The following is a 16,038-nucleotide window of genomic DNA, read 5'->3' as shown; positions in this document are numbered from 1 at the left end:
TGAGTGAGGAGGGGATTGCAGGCCGTCGTCGGCTCGCCATCGGCTTTTGTTGTGTTGCTCTGACGTGGGCTTCTCCGGTCCACGTACAGCAACATAGGCGTCGGTTCTAATATTTCAGCAGCAAAGCTCAGTCTCAGATCAAGTAGCATACAGGTTCATATTCTACTTGCCAAAACACAAACATATGTCCAGAATCAACTAGATTTCTCAGACACCGATTTCCAGTTTGCACGATGCAAGATGCAGTAGGAACCTGAGCATCATTGGCAGCAAAATTTAGCAGACGCAAAAACAGGCTGCGGTCCCTGGCAGCTGGGCGCCAACAGAATAAATAGACATGAACAATCCAACAATAATTGATATCAAAACTGCTGTATTCATATGGTAGGTGATAATCATAACATTGCCACAGTTAAGTCGCCACTGATAGCAAGTGGGTTCACGATACTCAAAACACGAAGCAAACAGAAAGGATAACTGATTCATGATGCACAGAAAGTCTCCTACAGCCGAGCCACTCCAAAACTACTACCCGAAACAGTTTACTCATCCTCCTGACTGCGAAGACGGGCAAGCTTGTTGGTGACGACAATGTCAAGCTGAGCAGCCCGCTCCACAATCTCCTTGCGCTTCTTTGTGGACACGTTGTGTGCGATTTCAGCACAGTATGTCCTGTTCGTGTAGCGAAACAAATATTAGCAAATAATTGATGATCGTGATAAAAAGGGTGCACTGAAACTGGGAAACTGCTGTACTCTCGACACGTTTGCTGAAGACTGAAAAAAATTGCATACCTGTTGTGCATCATAAGCAGCTCTAGCTCAGAGACATTGTGCACCACAAACTTCTTGAACTTGTTGGGCAGGTAGTGCCTGGTCTTCTTGTCAGAGCCATATCCAATGTTGGGCATCAAGGTGCATCCCTTGAACTTCCGCCTGACACGGGAGTCGATACCCTTGGGCCTGCGCCAGCTTGGCTACAGAAAACAGTATTGGCAAGATTAGCACTTTCATCAACAGCAATGGCTATGCTAGATGACTCAAATATAGAGATCTAATGAACCAGAAATCTGTGCGCATCATTTTTACTGGATATCTACTTATGCTTGGTGCTAGAGGTCATATACAAGACTCAATCCACAGCCCAAAAACTTTTTTTGGCAGGTGTCCACAGTATATCACATTTTTAAATCACCAAGTGGCGAACGTGGCCTGAAGTCATCAGCATTTGCTACACTGGTACGGTATAGTTTTTAAGTTATCCTAATCTACAGAAATATGGCACTACATCAGTGCAGGCACCAGGGCAGCCCTCTTCATGAAGCACATAGATAGCGTGGAGAGCATTTCTGTCCTTTTAAAAGTCTATTTTCCTCCCCCAGTAACCGTAATCAGCTTTCACAAACAAGAGGGATTTGGTCTCTTCTAACGATTTCTAGGTTGCATGGTTGCATTAACCAAAGGAGGCTTCCTAAAATGAGGAGAACTTGTATTTTCCTCCCTGGTAACCACAATCAGCTTTCACGAAACAAAAATTTCTACATTACATGATTGCATTAACAAAAGGAGGATTCCTAAAATGAAGACAGCTTCTACGACAACACACTGCTTAAAAAATGTTACTTTTCAGGTTGCTAGCGAAAGGTTGTAAATCTAACACGAGCTAAAGAACTGCTCCTAGCAACTTCCATACTAAAATCGCGCCAAGCAATTCAAACTAGTTGATGCACGTCTAAATAACGTCAACTACAAGACCACTATTCCGTTAGCGAACCTTTAAGCAAGATAGCTAGCTAGCAGGCCGCCAAATGAATCAACGAAGAAGGCAGCAGTGAACGCGCGCAAGATGAGAATGGGCCCAGCATGTACCTTGAGGCACTTGTAGCGGTCGAGGTGGGGCCTCTTGAACTGCTTGACCCGCTTCTTCACGATCTTCTGCGTCAGCAGCGGCACCGCCATCTGCAGGAGCACGAGGTCACACGGGCAATTAGACACCAGCTGGGTAACTGCAGCCACGAATCCGGCACGAGAGCGAAGGATTCGAGAGCGCCGTGGTCGGTGCCACGACGAGACGAGGTTGGAGGAGGTACCTTTGCGAACCCTGCGGAGATGCGACGGTGCGAGCGAGAGCGGCGGCGGCGGCGGCGGGTGTGAGAGGAAAGGAGAGATAGATGCTCTTATGGCGCCGAGAGAACCCTAGCTGTGTGGTGGGCTTCGCGGTGATCCGCGACTGTTGTAAGTTGGGCCGCAGGACAATAACCACAGTTCGGTTGAGGGGCCGTCATCTGCTTGTAGATAATATCCGTGGGCCGGAATAGCGTCGCAGGAGGAGAGGGAGGGAAGAACCAATCAGATCGTGGGCAGGTGGTTTTGCCTCCCACAGCGTGCCAGGCACAGGTCTTGAAGCGGCCACTTGGAGTATACACTACAGTTAAGCCACTGTTTAGTACTAGCCACGAACTCAAGAACTGCGCCGCAATCATAGGGATCTGACCTGACACCCGGGCACCGGTCACGTGCGTTGCATACTTGTTTTACCAGCGAACGAACGGTGTACTATGTAGCCAGTAGCCACACAATGCCTCACCCGGACGGAATCGGTAATGGAAAGGCTAAATTACTGCTTTTATAAGCTGCGACGTCTCGGATCAACCGAGATGGTCCAGATTCACCTCGATCGCGTAGCATCAATGGAAAGTCAACCGTTGACCAGTGCATCATCCAGTAAGCTAGCTGCCGCCTCTCAATCAAATCACTGGCTCATTAGATCATCAATCAATCAATGGAATCGACGACCAGTTGACTACACTTACTTTTTGCAGCAAAAGTAACGGCTGGCATCACAGTTGGCACACTCAAGATTCAAGAACACAGCATTCTTTTTTTTTTCTTTCGGATTATAAATGAAGAAAAAGAATCCTTCTAATTAATCTGGGCAGGAGCTCTTGGAGAGAGTTGGAGTCATTCAACGATAACAATCCAATACAGTGAACATGAACGCCAGCGTGTTAAAAAAGATAACAGGAAAAAAAAGAAAAGGCATCGCCTAGCAACAATTAATTTGAACTCTCGCGCGGCTAGCTAAGGATGATCGAAACCTCAACGCACTGCTCGCTCTAACACGATACTATGTTAACTCCACGAGATCGGTCATACGATCGCCATGAAACCCGCCGCCAACGCCAGAAGCATGAGCACCGGAGCAGACGCGGCGGCCGTCGCCGCCGACGGCTTCCCACCGGACGGGGAGGCTGCCCCGCTGCCGCCCTTCGCTGGCGACGAGACACCGGCGGCGGCGGTCGGCGCTGGCGCTGGCGCGAGCGCGGCGCCGGAGAGCGCGAGCCTGCCCTTGGACTGGAGGTTGTCCTTGTCGAAGGCGTGCTTGGTCGGCGCGCCGCCGGTGACCGCGGATCCCACCTGCCAGATGTGGTTCACCACCTCGGTCCCGGGTGCCAGCTGCAGCTTCCCGTAGAGCCGCACCTCCCCGGCGCTCTCGTCGGCGGCGAGTTCCGCGGTCTTGAACGAGATGGCCGTCGAGTTGGCCCCGAACGGCTTGTACCCCGTGATGTTGTAGGTGTTGACGGCGTAGGGCCCCGCCGGGGAGGGCCGGAGCGCCACCAGCGCCTGCGCGCCCTTCATGCCCTCGCCCGTCGGGTTGATCGCCCACGACACCCACCCGGCGCCGCCCGCGCCCGCCGGCTTCGCCACGAACGCCACGGACAGGGACCCGGTCTTGGCGTCGTGGGTCCAGTGCAGCCTGGCGCCCAGGTACGGGAGCGCCGCGCAGTGCGCGTAGCTCCGGCCCGCCGGGAACTTGTCGCCGTCGCAGCCGCCCGCCGCCGCGGCGGCGGCGCGCGTTGCCGTGGGCGAGGCCATGGTTGTGAGGAGGACGGCAAGGACGGCCATGGCGCGCCGATGATGCTGCGTCGCGGAGGCCATCTGCTTCTTGGACGGCGGCGTGAAAGCGTGAGTGGTGAGGGTCTAGGAGAAGATTATCTGGAGCCGGCCGTGATGGGTGGTGGAGGAAGAGCGTGTGCGCTAGGGTTTATATATAGCTGCGATCGAGGGGAGAGGACTCTAGCTCGAGATGGTTAGGGCGCGCGGCGCCATGGCCATGTGAGGGTGCAAGCGCACAGTGCAGTGTATGTGGCTCCTTAATCGGGACGACCATTTCAAATTAACAAGTTGATCGGCTCGCATGTGGTCTCAACGTCCACAACGAACTGGCGATTTTACTCATTTTAGATTTTTATCAGGTCATTCAAAGAACACGCCTTGCAGCGTCAAGAATATCTCTCTTCTCCGGTTCTCCCCGTCGTCGACCGATGCAGCAAATGTCACGTGGTGGAACGTGAGGTCCAATCATGCCGGGAGAGTGGAAGAATGGCAGGACACCTGACGGAAATATTAGGGAGCCAAGCTTCTCCGAAACACGTTCGTGCACCCCACGCGCACAGGATTCGACTAGCATCGTCAGGCGTAGGAGTTAGAAGAGCGGTAGGGCTTCGGGCCTGTCGATGGAGGAGTTGACCCCTAAACCACGGCGAGCCCTGCAAGGTCGCCGGCAGGCACTGCACCGTCGTTCATGGCTTACGCAGGGCGTGACGGTTAGGTGACGCGACGCGCGCAACGAAATAGCGCGCGAGTGTTGTGGGCCGTGCTTGATCCGGGTTTTTGTGGGCTTTGTTGTTGGACTGAAGATTCAAGGCCCAGCCCAACGTTACGCTTGATCCGGGTTCTAATTATTGCGCCTTGGCGGCAACCGGTTGCACACCAGAGCAAACGCTCTCGGGTTTGTTTTGAACTCCTCTCCTTCTTAACAAAATACTTGCTTAGCCAAGTTCTCGCAACAAAGAGAATTCTAGGTGCATTATTTGTCATATCACCTCCCAGTCATTAGCTTAACGTGCCATTTACTTCAAACAAATTATCAGTAATACTAAGACACAGAATTATGCCAATTCAAAGTTTAAGTCTGGGATGAGAATATGACTAGATATATAAGACTTGAAGTGGAGAAATATGTTTGCTGGAATCTCCGAGAGAATTGTTCAGTTGCAAGTGGGCAGGAGATGCAAAAATGGGCTGGACGTCGCATATAATGTCTTCGTAATTGATAAGTATAGTAGTATGTGCGTAGAGTCTGCTGAGGGCAAAATTTTGGCCACTAACATCAAATATTTTTTTCCATGACGGAATTCAGCATTAGTGACGGTTGGACACGAATCATCACCAAAATAGCTTCCTTGACGATTAAGACGCCGCATTATTGTTTGACTTCCTGCAACGGTTATTAGTCACAGCGTCACAGAAGGTTGACTTTCTATGACGGGCTATTTGGGGGTAATTAAGGTGGTCTTTACGGGCTTGTCATGTTACCTTTACCCTTATTGCGCCGGCTTAATAAGATGTCGTTAGTGGCATATGAATATGATTATAGGGATCGGTGATACAGCGCCTGATTGGCGTGCTTGTTTTGTACTATAGACTATAGTCACCAAGTATCCGAATCGATGATGGGTTGATGTCTAATAAAAAGGATGGAGAAGCATGATATGCTTCTTGCAAAAGGCCGTGATGCCAAAATATGGAGTGGATCGTTCGTGGAATAGGTACGGCATTCCTTGAACGAGTAAGACGACATGATTGATGATGTTTTTTTTTAAAAGAGAGATGATTGATGATTCTAAGTTGGTTTCATGGGGTCCACCTGTTAGTGGGTCTCGTGAATAGTTAAGCGTGGGAGACATGAATAGTACCGGACCCCTAGTAGAATTGTGCTAAAAAAACTTACTAATTGTATTGTGCCTCGATGATCAATACAGTCATAACTATATTATAATTATATTGTGCACGTGCCACGATCGTTTAGCAGCTCATTTATGACTGTATATGGGGGCTAGATAGGCCACCATATATACAGATCTAGGTAGATATAGATATAGATAGATATATAAAGATATATAGATATAGATAGATCGATACTCCCTCCGTTCCAAAATGTAGGTCGTTTTGGTTTTTCTAGATACATAGTTTTTACTATGCATCTATATATATAGAGTTATGTCTAGATACATAACAAAATCTATGTACCTAGAAAAGTTAAAACGACTTACATTATGAAACGGAGGGAGTATGATATAAAGTTATATAGATGGTGTAGATATAGCGAAAGCCAAAATCCACATGGGATAAACAAGGAAATTAAAGTACATAGAAACAAAACTCACCCAGCAACGAAAATCAAGCAGGTGATTGAGGAGGAATCCCATCATGCCCACAATGGCAAAGAATGTAGCGACTCCTACCCGGCCAGCTCAAGGACGGCGACAGAAATAAACAAGAACGACAATACGACACCATGACCGCTGATGAAGACATCAGCAATGTCTATTTCGAAAAAAAAAAGACATCAGCAATGCACACACACTTGCACGTTGTCACCATTGCCACTCGTCGTCCCGACTGTCACAAGAACTGCCACACCAACTTCGAGGGCTCATGCAATTGCCAAGAAGCCCGCGAACGCCAGAAGCATAAGCACAGGAGCAGACACGTAGGTGCTCGCCGCCTCCCCCGTCGGCTTTGCACCAGACGGCGGGGCAGCCCCTCCGCTGCTGTTCTTAGCCGCCGAGCACCGGCTCCAGCGCCGGCCCGAGCACGCTGCCGGAGAGCACGAGCCTGCCCTTGGCGTTCAGGTTCTCCTGGTCCAGCGCGTTCTTGGCCGGCGCGCCGTCGGTCACGGTGGACCCCACGTTCCAGATGTGGTTCACCACCTCCATTCCCTGGTGCAGCCGCAGCTTGCCGTAGAGCCGCACCTTCCCGCCGCTCTCGTCGGCGGTGAGGTCGGTGGCCTCGTACGCGATGGGCGTGGAGTCCCCGCCGAGCGCGGCGCCGGTGAGGTTGTAGGTGTGTTGACGACGTACGTCGGCGGCTTGCCGCGCCTGAAGGCGACGAGCGCCTGCGCGCCCTTCATGCCGTCGCCCGTGGGGTTGAGCGCCCACGACACCCACCCGGTGCCGTTGGCGCCCGGCGCCGGCGGGGCCACGAACGCCAGGGACAGCAGCGCGGTCTTGGCGTCGTAGGTCCAGTGCAGCGTGGTGCCGAGCTTCCCCAGGGCGGCGCAGTGGGCGTAGCTCCTGTTCGCGGGGAGCTTGTCGTCAGTGTAGCTGCCGGCGGCCGTCATCGCGGCGCGCGTTGTTGTTGCCAGCGACGAGATCAAGAGGAGGACGGAGGCCAGGAGGAGGGTGGCGCCGCGGTGCTGCGTCATCTCTCATGCGGTGTGAGTGAGGCCAGGGAGAGCGCGTGATGGAGGCTTAGCTCTAGATGTTTGGTTCTCGGAAACCGGGGAGTGCGAGGAGAGGTGTGGGTTTATATAGCGAGTTGGGGATGGCCAAATGTGAGGCTGCAAATGCAATGTATGATGATTTGGCTGCATAATGGGAGATTTTTATGACCGTTTTGGAAGTTGACTTTGTAATCTAAACGTTCATAATTGACGAGTTGGTTTACTATATATGAGAATCATACGTCCATGCACAGGCTTAACGGCAAGAATTTTGCTTCTCTTTGGTTGCATCATCGTTTGGCACATTTCATTTTTATTAGCGCTATCTTAGATCACAATTTTAAGTCGTTTAAGGATATTTTGACATGATTTATAAAGTGGCACTTCTACTCTAAATAAAAAGGATTATATGTCATGAATGATATGGCCAATAATCTATCTAATTCTTCATTTCTCGATGGTTAAAATTGAAATTTTTTTTTCAAAAATCAAGAAACGACTTAATTATATTTACGACTCGGGAAATAAAGCAGGCCCAAAAGATTAAATGTAAGTTAGCAGCATGCGGAAATGTTTTTGAAAAAAGAATAAGCACGCGGAAGTGGTAACTTGAGAACGTACGGTCATACACATAATGCGTCTTGAATTGCTTTGTTGATTATGAGTGTCAACGTGTGTTGCGAAAGCACAAGTTTATCCCATACTTGTATGCTGTAGCATGCATATATGGTGATGTTGGGCGCGGTTTGAACTTGGAGTGGCATTGACTAAAAAATTCCAATTTTGCAGGCCTTCTCACCTGGAGTGCATGAATAACCTTTACATGTGTCGTCGTCGACTCGTCGTCAAGTAAAACAAGAATTCTATAATCGTGAATCCTCGTTCCTCAAAGTAACTATTTGATATAATGTACCCCAAATCGATAAGGACTTGAACCAGAGAGCTTTGACTCTATATTAATCTACTCTCTTCAGTCACAAAAGGGCGTGGCGTGCCACCAATATATTCCTTGGCCATAAATTACTAGTAGTATAATATGCATGAAAATTATATAGAAGTTGTCATATATCATAAAGTACATTCAGAAAATTCAATCAAAATATTAAAAAATCATTAACGTTTGTTTGGGAAGAGAATACAGACGGCAGAATTATTACCTGGAAATGCTAAACTAGATAAATCCAACCCTTTTTTTGGATGCTATACATTCAAGGATGGTGATGCAAGATCAATATATTCCATGAATACATAATGTTTGTTTGGGACCCATGCGAGTTGACCTACGAAGAGTGCGCGATCCACAAGCAGACCCGCGGTGAGCCGTGCACGGTGAGGGGGACCTCAGAGTTCAAACTCCCCGACACTTGCTATTTACTAATTTGTTACGATGGAGAGGCTATTTCAGTCGCTCGGGGATGACATGCACTGTCCACTTGTCCTAACATCTTTGCGCAATTACTTAGGGTATGTACAAAATCAATAAATGCGCCATCTATAAGATGGCATGTAGCGAAAGGGCCTCTAGCTTAGTGGTTAGAACACCTCAGTAGCACCCAGCAGGGCCAAGTTTGACTCCCCATGGGAGCGAATTAAACGGGTCTGGAATAAAAAATATAAAAAAATAGGTATGAGCTTTTCTTGCTGACTTCGGCCAAAAAATTGATGCCATGTAAGCACTGGAACTCTAGAAAGGAACTTCGTGAGGGTAGTCCTTTTGTTTTTCTAAATGGTAGGAAATACGACGTAAACATGTGACTTTTGTACGGGCTTGATTTGAACCTGAACTTGGGACAACGCAAAGAGTCTACACGAGAAAGACGAGAACCAGCGAAGCCTTACAGGGTAGGCTGATCGGCCCAAGACCCATAGGTCGATCGGCTTGGCCCAATTCATCATCCAAATGTGTCCACATTCGATGAACCATCATTCCAGATGACTTAGAGGTGAAGTATGTGGTGATTTAGCAAGTCAATTTTGTGGTCAAGCTAAGGGAAACTCAAGATTGGAATATCAGAAGCCCCGCAGAAGCAGCAGATCTTGCACAAGTCATATCTCCCTCATCCGGACTTCGATTAGAGCGAATTGGTATCTAAATTGCAAGGCTCGAAAAGATCTACAACTTTCATATAGAGATTTTTAGCATTTGAGGATGGCAAGGTAGTGAAATGGCCTAGGCCGATTGGCCTAGGCCCGCTGGGCCAATCGGCCTGGCCCGTTTCTAGCCCCGATCAATGTGCGCTTCACCCCCACAACACCATGGACTATAAATATGTAAAATCTCCATCGACATGTGGATCCATCCATCAGAACTCGACGAAACCTAGGGCATTCATCAGAGAGAGCTGACGGCCGTCGCAAGTCTTCGGAGTTGTCTAGGAGATATAGCTTAGGCCAAACCCTAGCCGCCATGGCCTCCCTGCGTTGTTGTGCCATGATGGAGTTCAAGAGCTAGTTGTGATCATCGATGGTATGTACTCGGAGGTGATGATCTAATACATCTATTATATGAGCAATATTCTTCTTGTCATCCGATCTGTTAGGCGACTCAATGCCTCCTTTTATGCTTTCTTTCTATCATGAATATGATTGTTCCCTAGTCTAATGCATGGTTAGACTTCATAACATGCTTTATGTAATCATGGTGATTAGATCTAGATGTCGACCCTTCATGATATCTAAACACGTTCACCTATGTTCGTGCCCGTAAACTGCCTACGCCGATAGGGGGGATCATGACGGGGTCTGCTTCCATGTAGGGTGGGGGTTTTCGGGAGGTTGACCAGACGTATTAGTTTAAAGATTGCTTTGGATGAGATGCATGATGTGTTTGCTCGTTGGCTAGAACTACAACTAGAAGATGATAGGCTCTTGCTATCCTTGGTCGCTAGACACCTGTGCCAGAAAGATGTTTTCTTGCCGTCTCCAATTGTAATCGTGGTGGCCACGGCAAATAGTTTGTGGACAGCTTGTGAGCATGGGATATCACCTCCCTCCCAAAGTGAACCCTCATTCATCCATTCCTACCAAAGCCAGCGAAGACGTAATGCTCGGGCGAACTTGCCGAGGTGTAGAACTCCTAGTCTGCCCCCTTTCCTAGGCCTTGTCGACCGCACCCAGTTCACTTTGCACTTTCTGCTTGTGATATGTTTGGTTCCTACCCATAGGAACTATTTCCTCTTAGCGTCAATGAGCTTCATGATTTCTTTAGATGCCTTTAGGGCTGTCAGTATATAAATGGGTTGTGAGGTCAGTACGAACTTCATAAGTGTGAGTCTTTCAGCTGCTGTCATGTTCCTTCCACTCCAACTGGTAAGTTTGCCAATAGCCTTGTCCACTAGAGGTTGGAAGTTGACAGTCTTTAGGCATGTTATGGATGGCTTGTTTGATTTCCGCTTCAGAGAAAGTTGAGTCTAGCGAGGATAGATCATGCTGGTTCAACCCTAGGAGATTCCAATTAAAGTCCGCACGACGATGTTGAGGTTGCTGCATTGTCGCTTTAAAAAAATTCTGGATTTCAGTTGATCTTTCCTCATGTGTGCATGCCCATCCATTCCCTTTTCTTGGCTTCTGGATGTGATTTTTTTGGCGCCTAGAGTTGACCCGTCGGTGAAAAAATCGTGTATTGGCGTCTCCTAGCTTGAGGTTTGTTATTCTGCTCGCCTAGTTCTTACACAGCTGTTCAACAACAGTGAGTCCCATGGCCCTTAATTTGAGCCGGCTACGCAGGAGGTGCTTGGCCTCTTTGAGTGGTCGGTGTTCTTGCACGATGTCCAACCGTAGTATAACTTCTAGGGCCATATGCGTTTGCATCTTCGCATCCGGTATGAGACGACTACTCCACTCCCTTAATGCAATAGCTGTGTGATGGAGCTTGTGGTATAGTTTGTGAAAAGGCTCAATGTGTGGTGATTGCATGTTCCATGCCCAGGTTACTGTGTCCTTGAATCCAGGGAGCATTATCCAAAAGTTTTCAAACTTGAAGGATTTTGGGCGTCTTGGTCCACCTTGGTTAGAGAGCAAGAAAGGGCAATGGTCGGATAATGAAGTTGAAAGTGCGTGCAGGATGTGATTACTAAAGGCATGCTCCCATTCCTCATTGGCGAAGACCTTATCGAGCGTAGCAAGGGTAGGGTTGCGTCTTTCATTGCTCCAAGTGAATATTTTATTTTGGAGGTAGATCTCACGTAGGTCACAGTCATCTAAAGCCTTCTTGAACAAGTTCAAACATCAGGTTCAGCTTGTTATTTTTGTCACTCACTTTTTATATGAGATTGAAGTCGCCTAGGACTAGCCATTGAGCACTGGCTTGAGGCTTTTGTGTTCGCAGTTCTGATAGGAAATCCGCTTTCCTGTTGGATCCAGTTGGGCCATAAACGACTCAGAGTGTGAAGTCGTTCGTCATTTCTTACGTTATTACCCTTGCTGTTATATGGTACTCTCCTACGACATGGTTACTATTCCACAGTAGGAGAATGCCGCCTCTCGTGCCACTGAGGCTCCCTGCTGGTTTGTAGGTGTAACTGTCAAGCCTATGCCCTCCTAGATACGCAGCCGTAAATTGATCTATCTTGCTTAGCTTCGTTTCTTGTAGACACGCAATGTGGCATAGTGTGGCGGAAATTGTCTCACGACCGTGTCTCTCCTCTCTGGTTTAGCCCTCTCACATTCTAGCATAGAATCTCAAGATTCATTTGTGGCTTGGTGAGTCTCTAGCAACGCAGAACAGGCAAGGCGGTTCAGGAGTTGTAGTTGATGTTGCCGCAAAAGGGAAACACATGGACAAATCAATAACAGTAGCGCAGACAGCCCAGGCGCAGCAGCAACAAAAACGCAGTCTAGAAGTGACAAAGCATCGATGCAAACGTAGGTGAGTGACCATCGAAGAGTTCTAGCTTTAGGATTACAACCCAATTGAAAAAAGTCACTAAACAACTGGAAATTACAGTGGGTTCTTGCACTGCTAGGTAGCTGAGACATTGCAGATAACATAAAGGATTGGGGGACTCTGGATGAAGCGTTGAGCACAAATTAGTTGGTCTCCTGGAGGGGTTCAGCCTGGATAGCTGCTGCTTGGAGAGCTTCTGCCTCATGGGGACCTCTTTCCTGGAGGGCTTCCGTCTGAATGTCTGTGATGGCTTCGCCAACCACCGCGGCCATGGCTTCATCAAACTCCTCAGCAACTGGGTCATCAAAGTTGAACGCGACGGTCAGCACCATGATCACGTCTTGGGGTAGGGGTTCCTGAAACATGGCCAAAAACTCCTGCAGTGTAGCCTCGATGGGTTGCATTTCATCAGTTAAAAGACCAAGCTTTCGACACAGATTTTGCTGCGCCCGTTGAATCACGGGGATAGGTTTGCGGGTGGCTAGCCTCGCATTACGGTGTACCATGGACATGTCGAAGATGAGTCATGGGTGGCGGCTTTTGGTCCTCTCCTCTTGTAGCTGCTGGTTCTGCTCCGCCTTGTGTTCCTCCATTGGGGCCTCTCTGAGGATTTGCTCTGGAGCATTGAAGAAAGCCTTGATGATGTTGTTGCCACTGGGACTGTTGTGCTCGAGACTTCCCTGGCTCGCGGTAGGCTGGGTGTTGATGCCGTTGACAAGTCCCTCTATGTTGTCGGTGTCGGAGGCATTGGTGAGGTTGGTCAGCATCTGTGCAGCATCAAGACAGTCAGAGCAAGTGTGGTGAAGCGGTAAGTTACGGCCATTGGCCAAAAATGGTGAGTCCGGCAAGGAATCTTGTTCCTGGGCATGCAATTCTGCTTGCACCTGAAGGTTCTGCAAGGCGGCGTCCACCTCTTGAACAGTATGCGTCATTGGCCTGCTTGTTGCCAGCATCCTGTATGTCCTCCAAAATGCGTGCGAACACATCAGCCACCTTGATCATCGGCATGTCATTGTTGGCTTCCTTGTCCACGCTCCTCGGACCAGGCTTCAACTCCCTTATGGGGTAGGATGATCTTGTTTGCTAGGGCCACCGCTTTGCTGCTGTAGTTGTAGAAGAGGGTGCTCAGCTGAGGTGGTTCCTATCCTCCACCCCCTCCTGCCTACACAAAAAGTTTCTGGCAGCCTCCTTCATCATGGAGGCGCGGTTAGAGAACAGAAACTGTAGCTCAATGGCTCTCTTGTCGCGTAGGGGGCCAAAGCACAAGGGCTACGGAGGCGTGGTGTTGATGGCCGTGGCGGCGCCATCCGTGTTGACGAACTCCTAGTGCTGGCGCCCCCCGTGTCTGCTTCCACCACCCATGTCCTGCTACTGGGTGAGTGCTCCCACTCATGGTAGGACTCCGCGCCCGTGTGCTTGCACGTGCCATGGCCGCAGTGAGCGCGGTCACCGCGCCCGTGGTGATCGCGGTCATCATCGTCATCTTTCTTCTAGCGCCAGACGTTCCACTTGGCGTTGTGGTCATTGTTGTAGCTTCTCCGGTGGCGGTCACGCTCCTCTCTGTCTTCGTACCGTTCCTCATCCCCCGCTGCACTGCTCCGGCCAAGCCGTGATTGGTCCGGGCGCGTGGGCGAGCGCGGCCTTGCTTTGCGTTCCGCCGCTTTGCGTGGCGGCATCTCCCCGTCGACGCAGCCAAGGTGCCAGGGAGGATGCCGGCGGATTGCGGGCGTGCACGACGTCCTGTCATCGAGGTTGACCAACGAGAGGGTGTAGTCTTGAATCTCCTCGAGGTGGATGATGATTGCAGTGCTTGACGCTGTGGTGCCAGTGATCGGGCGGCGCCTTGGACACCATCACGGACTCCAGCCTAGTGTCCCGTGCTTGGCCGGTGAACGTGAGCCAAACACACTTGGGGATGGAGCTTGGGTTCGCCGTCCATGCCCACAGGTTGATGGTCTTCATTTCTTCCGGCTAGTCAAGGTTGGTGTCGATGGCTTCGAGCGCGCATGTGCTACCGATGATCCGCTCCGCGATGTCAGCCCTCCAGGCGTGCATTAGCACACTGTCGAGGCAAAGCCTGACCCAAAAGAGGAGCGCGACGCCCTCTGCATCGTGAAGGCTCTGCCATTTGGTGAAGAAGACCTCAACGCCGGCACCTGTTGCCTTGCCCTTTTGGAGTGCTTCTGTGCAATGGTTGCTGTGCTTGAATTTGATGAGAAAAGCTTCAGGGAGATGGCATGAAACAGTCACCTCTTCGTGGCGCAGCTTGAACTCTTCTTTGACCACCCTCTCGACATCCCGCGGGTCGATTGGCTCCCGACTATGCATAGCCCAGGTGACCACTGCCGTGGTGTCCCACTCCCTCAGGTCGGCGTTGATGTCTCCGGTGGACTGGACCAGGCAATCCACTCGTCCAGTCCACCTGCTCCAGCCTGGTTGCGGGGTCGCCGAGTCTCGACATGGTCATTGAGGATGTGGGCGTCGGAGGTGGAGGCGGATCTTGGCTGTTGTGACGCTCTGTGTGTTGACGTTTCCACCGGCGCATGACCGGCGGGTTGGTCTTGTTGTGGTGCTTGTTGGTGCAGCTCTTTGTGCGGTGGCCGGAGCGGTGGCAGAGGAAGCAGCGGACAGGGTCTCGGTAAGATGCGGCGCGGTGGTCGAAGGCCAAACAGTTGAAGCAGCGCCCGTTGATTCTGGCCCGAAAAGCACGCAGGCTTAGGGAGCTTTGGTGTTGTGGCCAGTCGTTGTGGGTGCGCCGTGAATGCTGGTCGCGTCGAGTTGCAGCTGGCTGGCGAGTAGGAGTTGAATGCCGCTCCCTCCTCCACCAGTACGGCTGCCTAACAGGCACCCATCCATCTTGAGAAGTGATTGAGGCGGCCTTGCACCGCGTGTCGGTCACCTCAGGCACGGCTTCACAGGCAGCGGGACGGCGGGTGGGTGGAGGAGAGGTGTCGCGATGGGAGGAGTTACTGCTTCGGACGGGCGCAGTAAAGGTGGCCTGCAGATTTTGAGCTTGCCGTGTCGAAGCCTCCGCGTGAATCCCCTGACGACCTGGGTGAAAGTACGGCGGAGCGGAAGGGAGCGGCCCTGCTGCGGTTCCGGCGTGTCTTGCACCATGGATCTTACCTGGAAGTCGTCACTGACCTTGGATCGGTGGGGAGGGGATCTGCGGGGAGGGGGATACGGCTTATCCTTCTGGAGCCCCCCTAGATCCGCTGAAGATTTAGGTGATGGGATTGAAGGCAGGCGGTGTAGGTGGCCAAGAGGCTGTAGAGGCTCTGGATGACATGGGGGGCGGCGGAGGAGCTTGGCTGGTGTGTGTGTGTGTTGGGGGGGGGGGGTCCGCTGCCGTTGTGGGCGAGGGGAGGGGCATGGTTCAGGTTCCCTTGCTGGATGAATTGTTTTAGGGAAAAATTCTTATTCTACGTTGAAACTGACTTAAAGTTAGCCGATATACCCTCATCATACATAGAGGCTTGTGTGGCATGAACGGCGGCGTCCTATAATCCTTAGCTGTTGTGATGCGTGTGCGTGTATGTCGGGTGGTTAGGCCTCACGTTGCACGAGCCATTCCACGACCCGTCCTTTCAGGCAGGTTATAGCTAGTGTCCTACCCACGGCCGCAAATGCTAGCCTCAATCTGCCCCCAACATGATTTCCACCCTTTTTGCCCTATCATCACAACACCATCTTCGTCCTTGCTGCCGGGATCGGACAAGCTGAAGCAGCGACGTTGAGCGTGGGGGCACGGACCGCTACCAATGATGATGCGATGAACCCGATCGAATCGCCCCCACACCGAATCGATTGTCATATATTGTGCAGTTGCAAGTAAAGATGACGATGATGAGTTCGCGTCGCATGCA

The 16,038-nt window shown here is 50.6% G+C and overlaps 2 protein-coding genes and 1 pseudogene across 2 annotated transcripts; all 3 read right to left on the bottom strand.

Moving 5' to 3' along the window:
• Positions 1-356: 356 nt before the first annotated feature.
• Positions 357-2,244, bottom strand: LOC117845451 (large ribosomal subunit protein eL32z). Its single transcript, XM_034726500.2, has 4 exons — positions 2,090-2,244; positions 1,869-1,958; positions 795-976; positions 357-672 (listed from the first exon to the last, which is right to left on the bottom strand). The coding sequence occupies exons 2-4, from the start codon at positions 1,956-1,958 to the stop codon at positions 543-545; spliced, it is 402 nt and encodes a 133-aa protein (XP_034582391.1). The 5' UTR covers positions 2,090-2,244; the 3' UTR covers positions 357-542.
• Positions 2,245-2,903: 659 nt separating this feature from the next.
• LOC117845706 (auxin-induced in root cultures protein 12) lies at positions 2,904-4,231 on the bottom strand. The gene has a single exon (XM_034726768.2). It carries the CDS (start codon positions 3,936-3,938, stop codon positions 3,150-3,152), a length of 789 nt encoding a protein of 262 aa, XP_034582659.1. The 5' UTR covers positions 3,939-4,231; the 3' UTR covers positions 2,904-3,149.
• A 2,221-nt stretch (positions 4,232-6,452) lies between these two features.
• On the bottom strand, positions 6,453-7,456 carry LOC117844324 (auxin-induced in root cultures protein 12-like; annotated as a pseudogene).
• Positions 7,457-16,038: the final 8,582 nt, after the last annotated feature.

Source organism: Setaria viridis, chromosome 2 (genome assembly GCF_005286985.2).
Source record: "Setaria viridis chromosome 2, Setaria_viridis_v4.0, whole genome shotgun sequence".
Taxonomy (NCBI): domain Eukaryota; kingdom Viridiplantae; phylum Streptophyta; class Magnoliopsida; order Poales; family Poaceae; genus Setaria; species Setaria viridis.
Note: the sequence above shows the minus strand (reverse complement) of the source record. Positions and strands in the feature narration are given on the sequence as shown.

Excerpts from the sequence above, each read along its gene's own strand:
- LOC117845706 (XM_034726768.2), bottom strand. The coding sequence starts at position 3,938 with ATGGCCTCCGCGACGCAGCATCATCGGCGCGCCATGGCCGTCCTTGCC.
- LOC117845451 (XM_034726500.2), bottom strand. The coding sequence starts at position 1,958 with ATGGCGGTGCCGCTGCTGACGCAGAAGATCGTGAAGAAGCGGGTCAAG. Across the intron at positions 977-1,868 it reads ACCGCTACAAGTGCCTCAAG|CCAAGCTGGCGCAGGCCCAA; the intron begins GTACATGCTGGG and ends TGTTTTCTGTAG. Across the intron at positions 673-794 it reads CTGCTTATGATGCACAACAG|GACATACTGTGCTGAAATCG; the intron begins GTATGCAATTTT and ends CTACACGAACAG.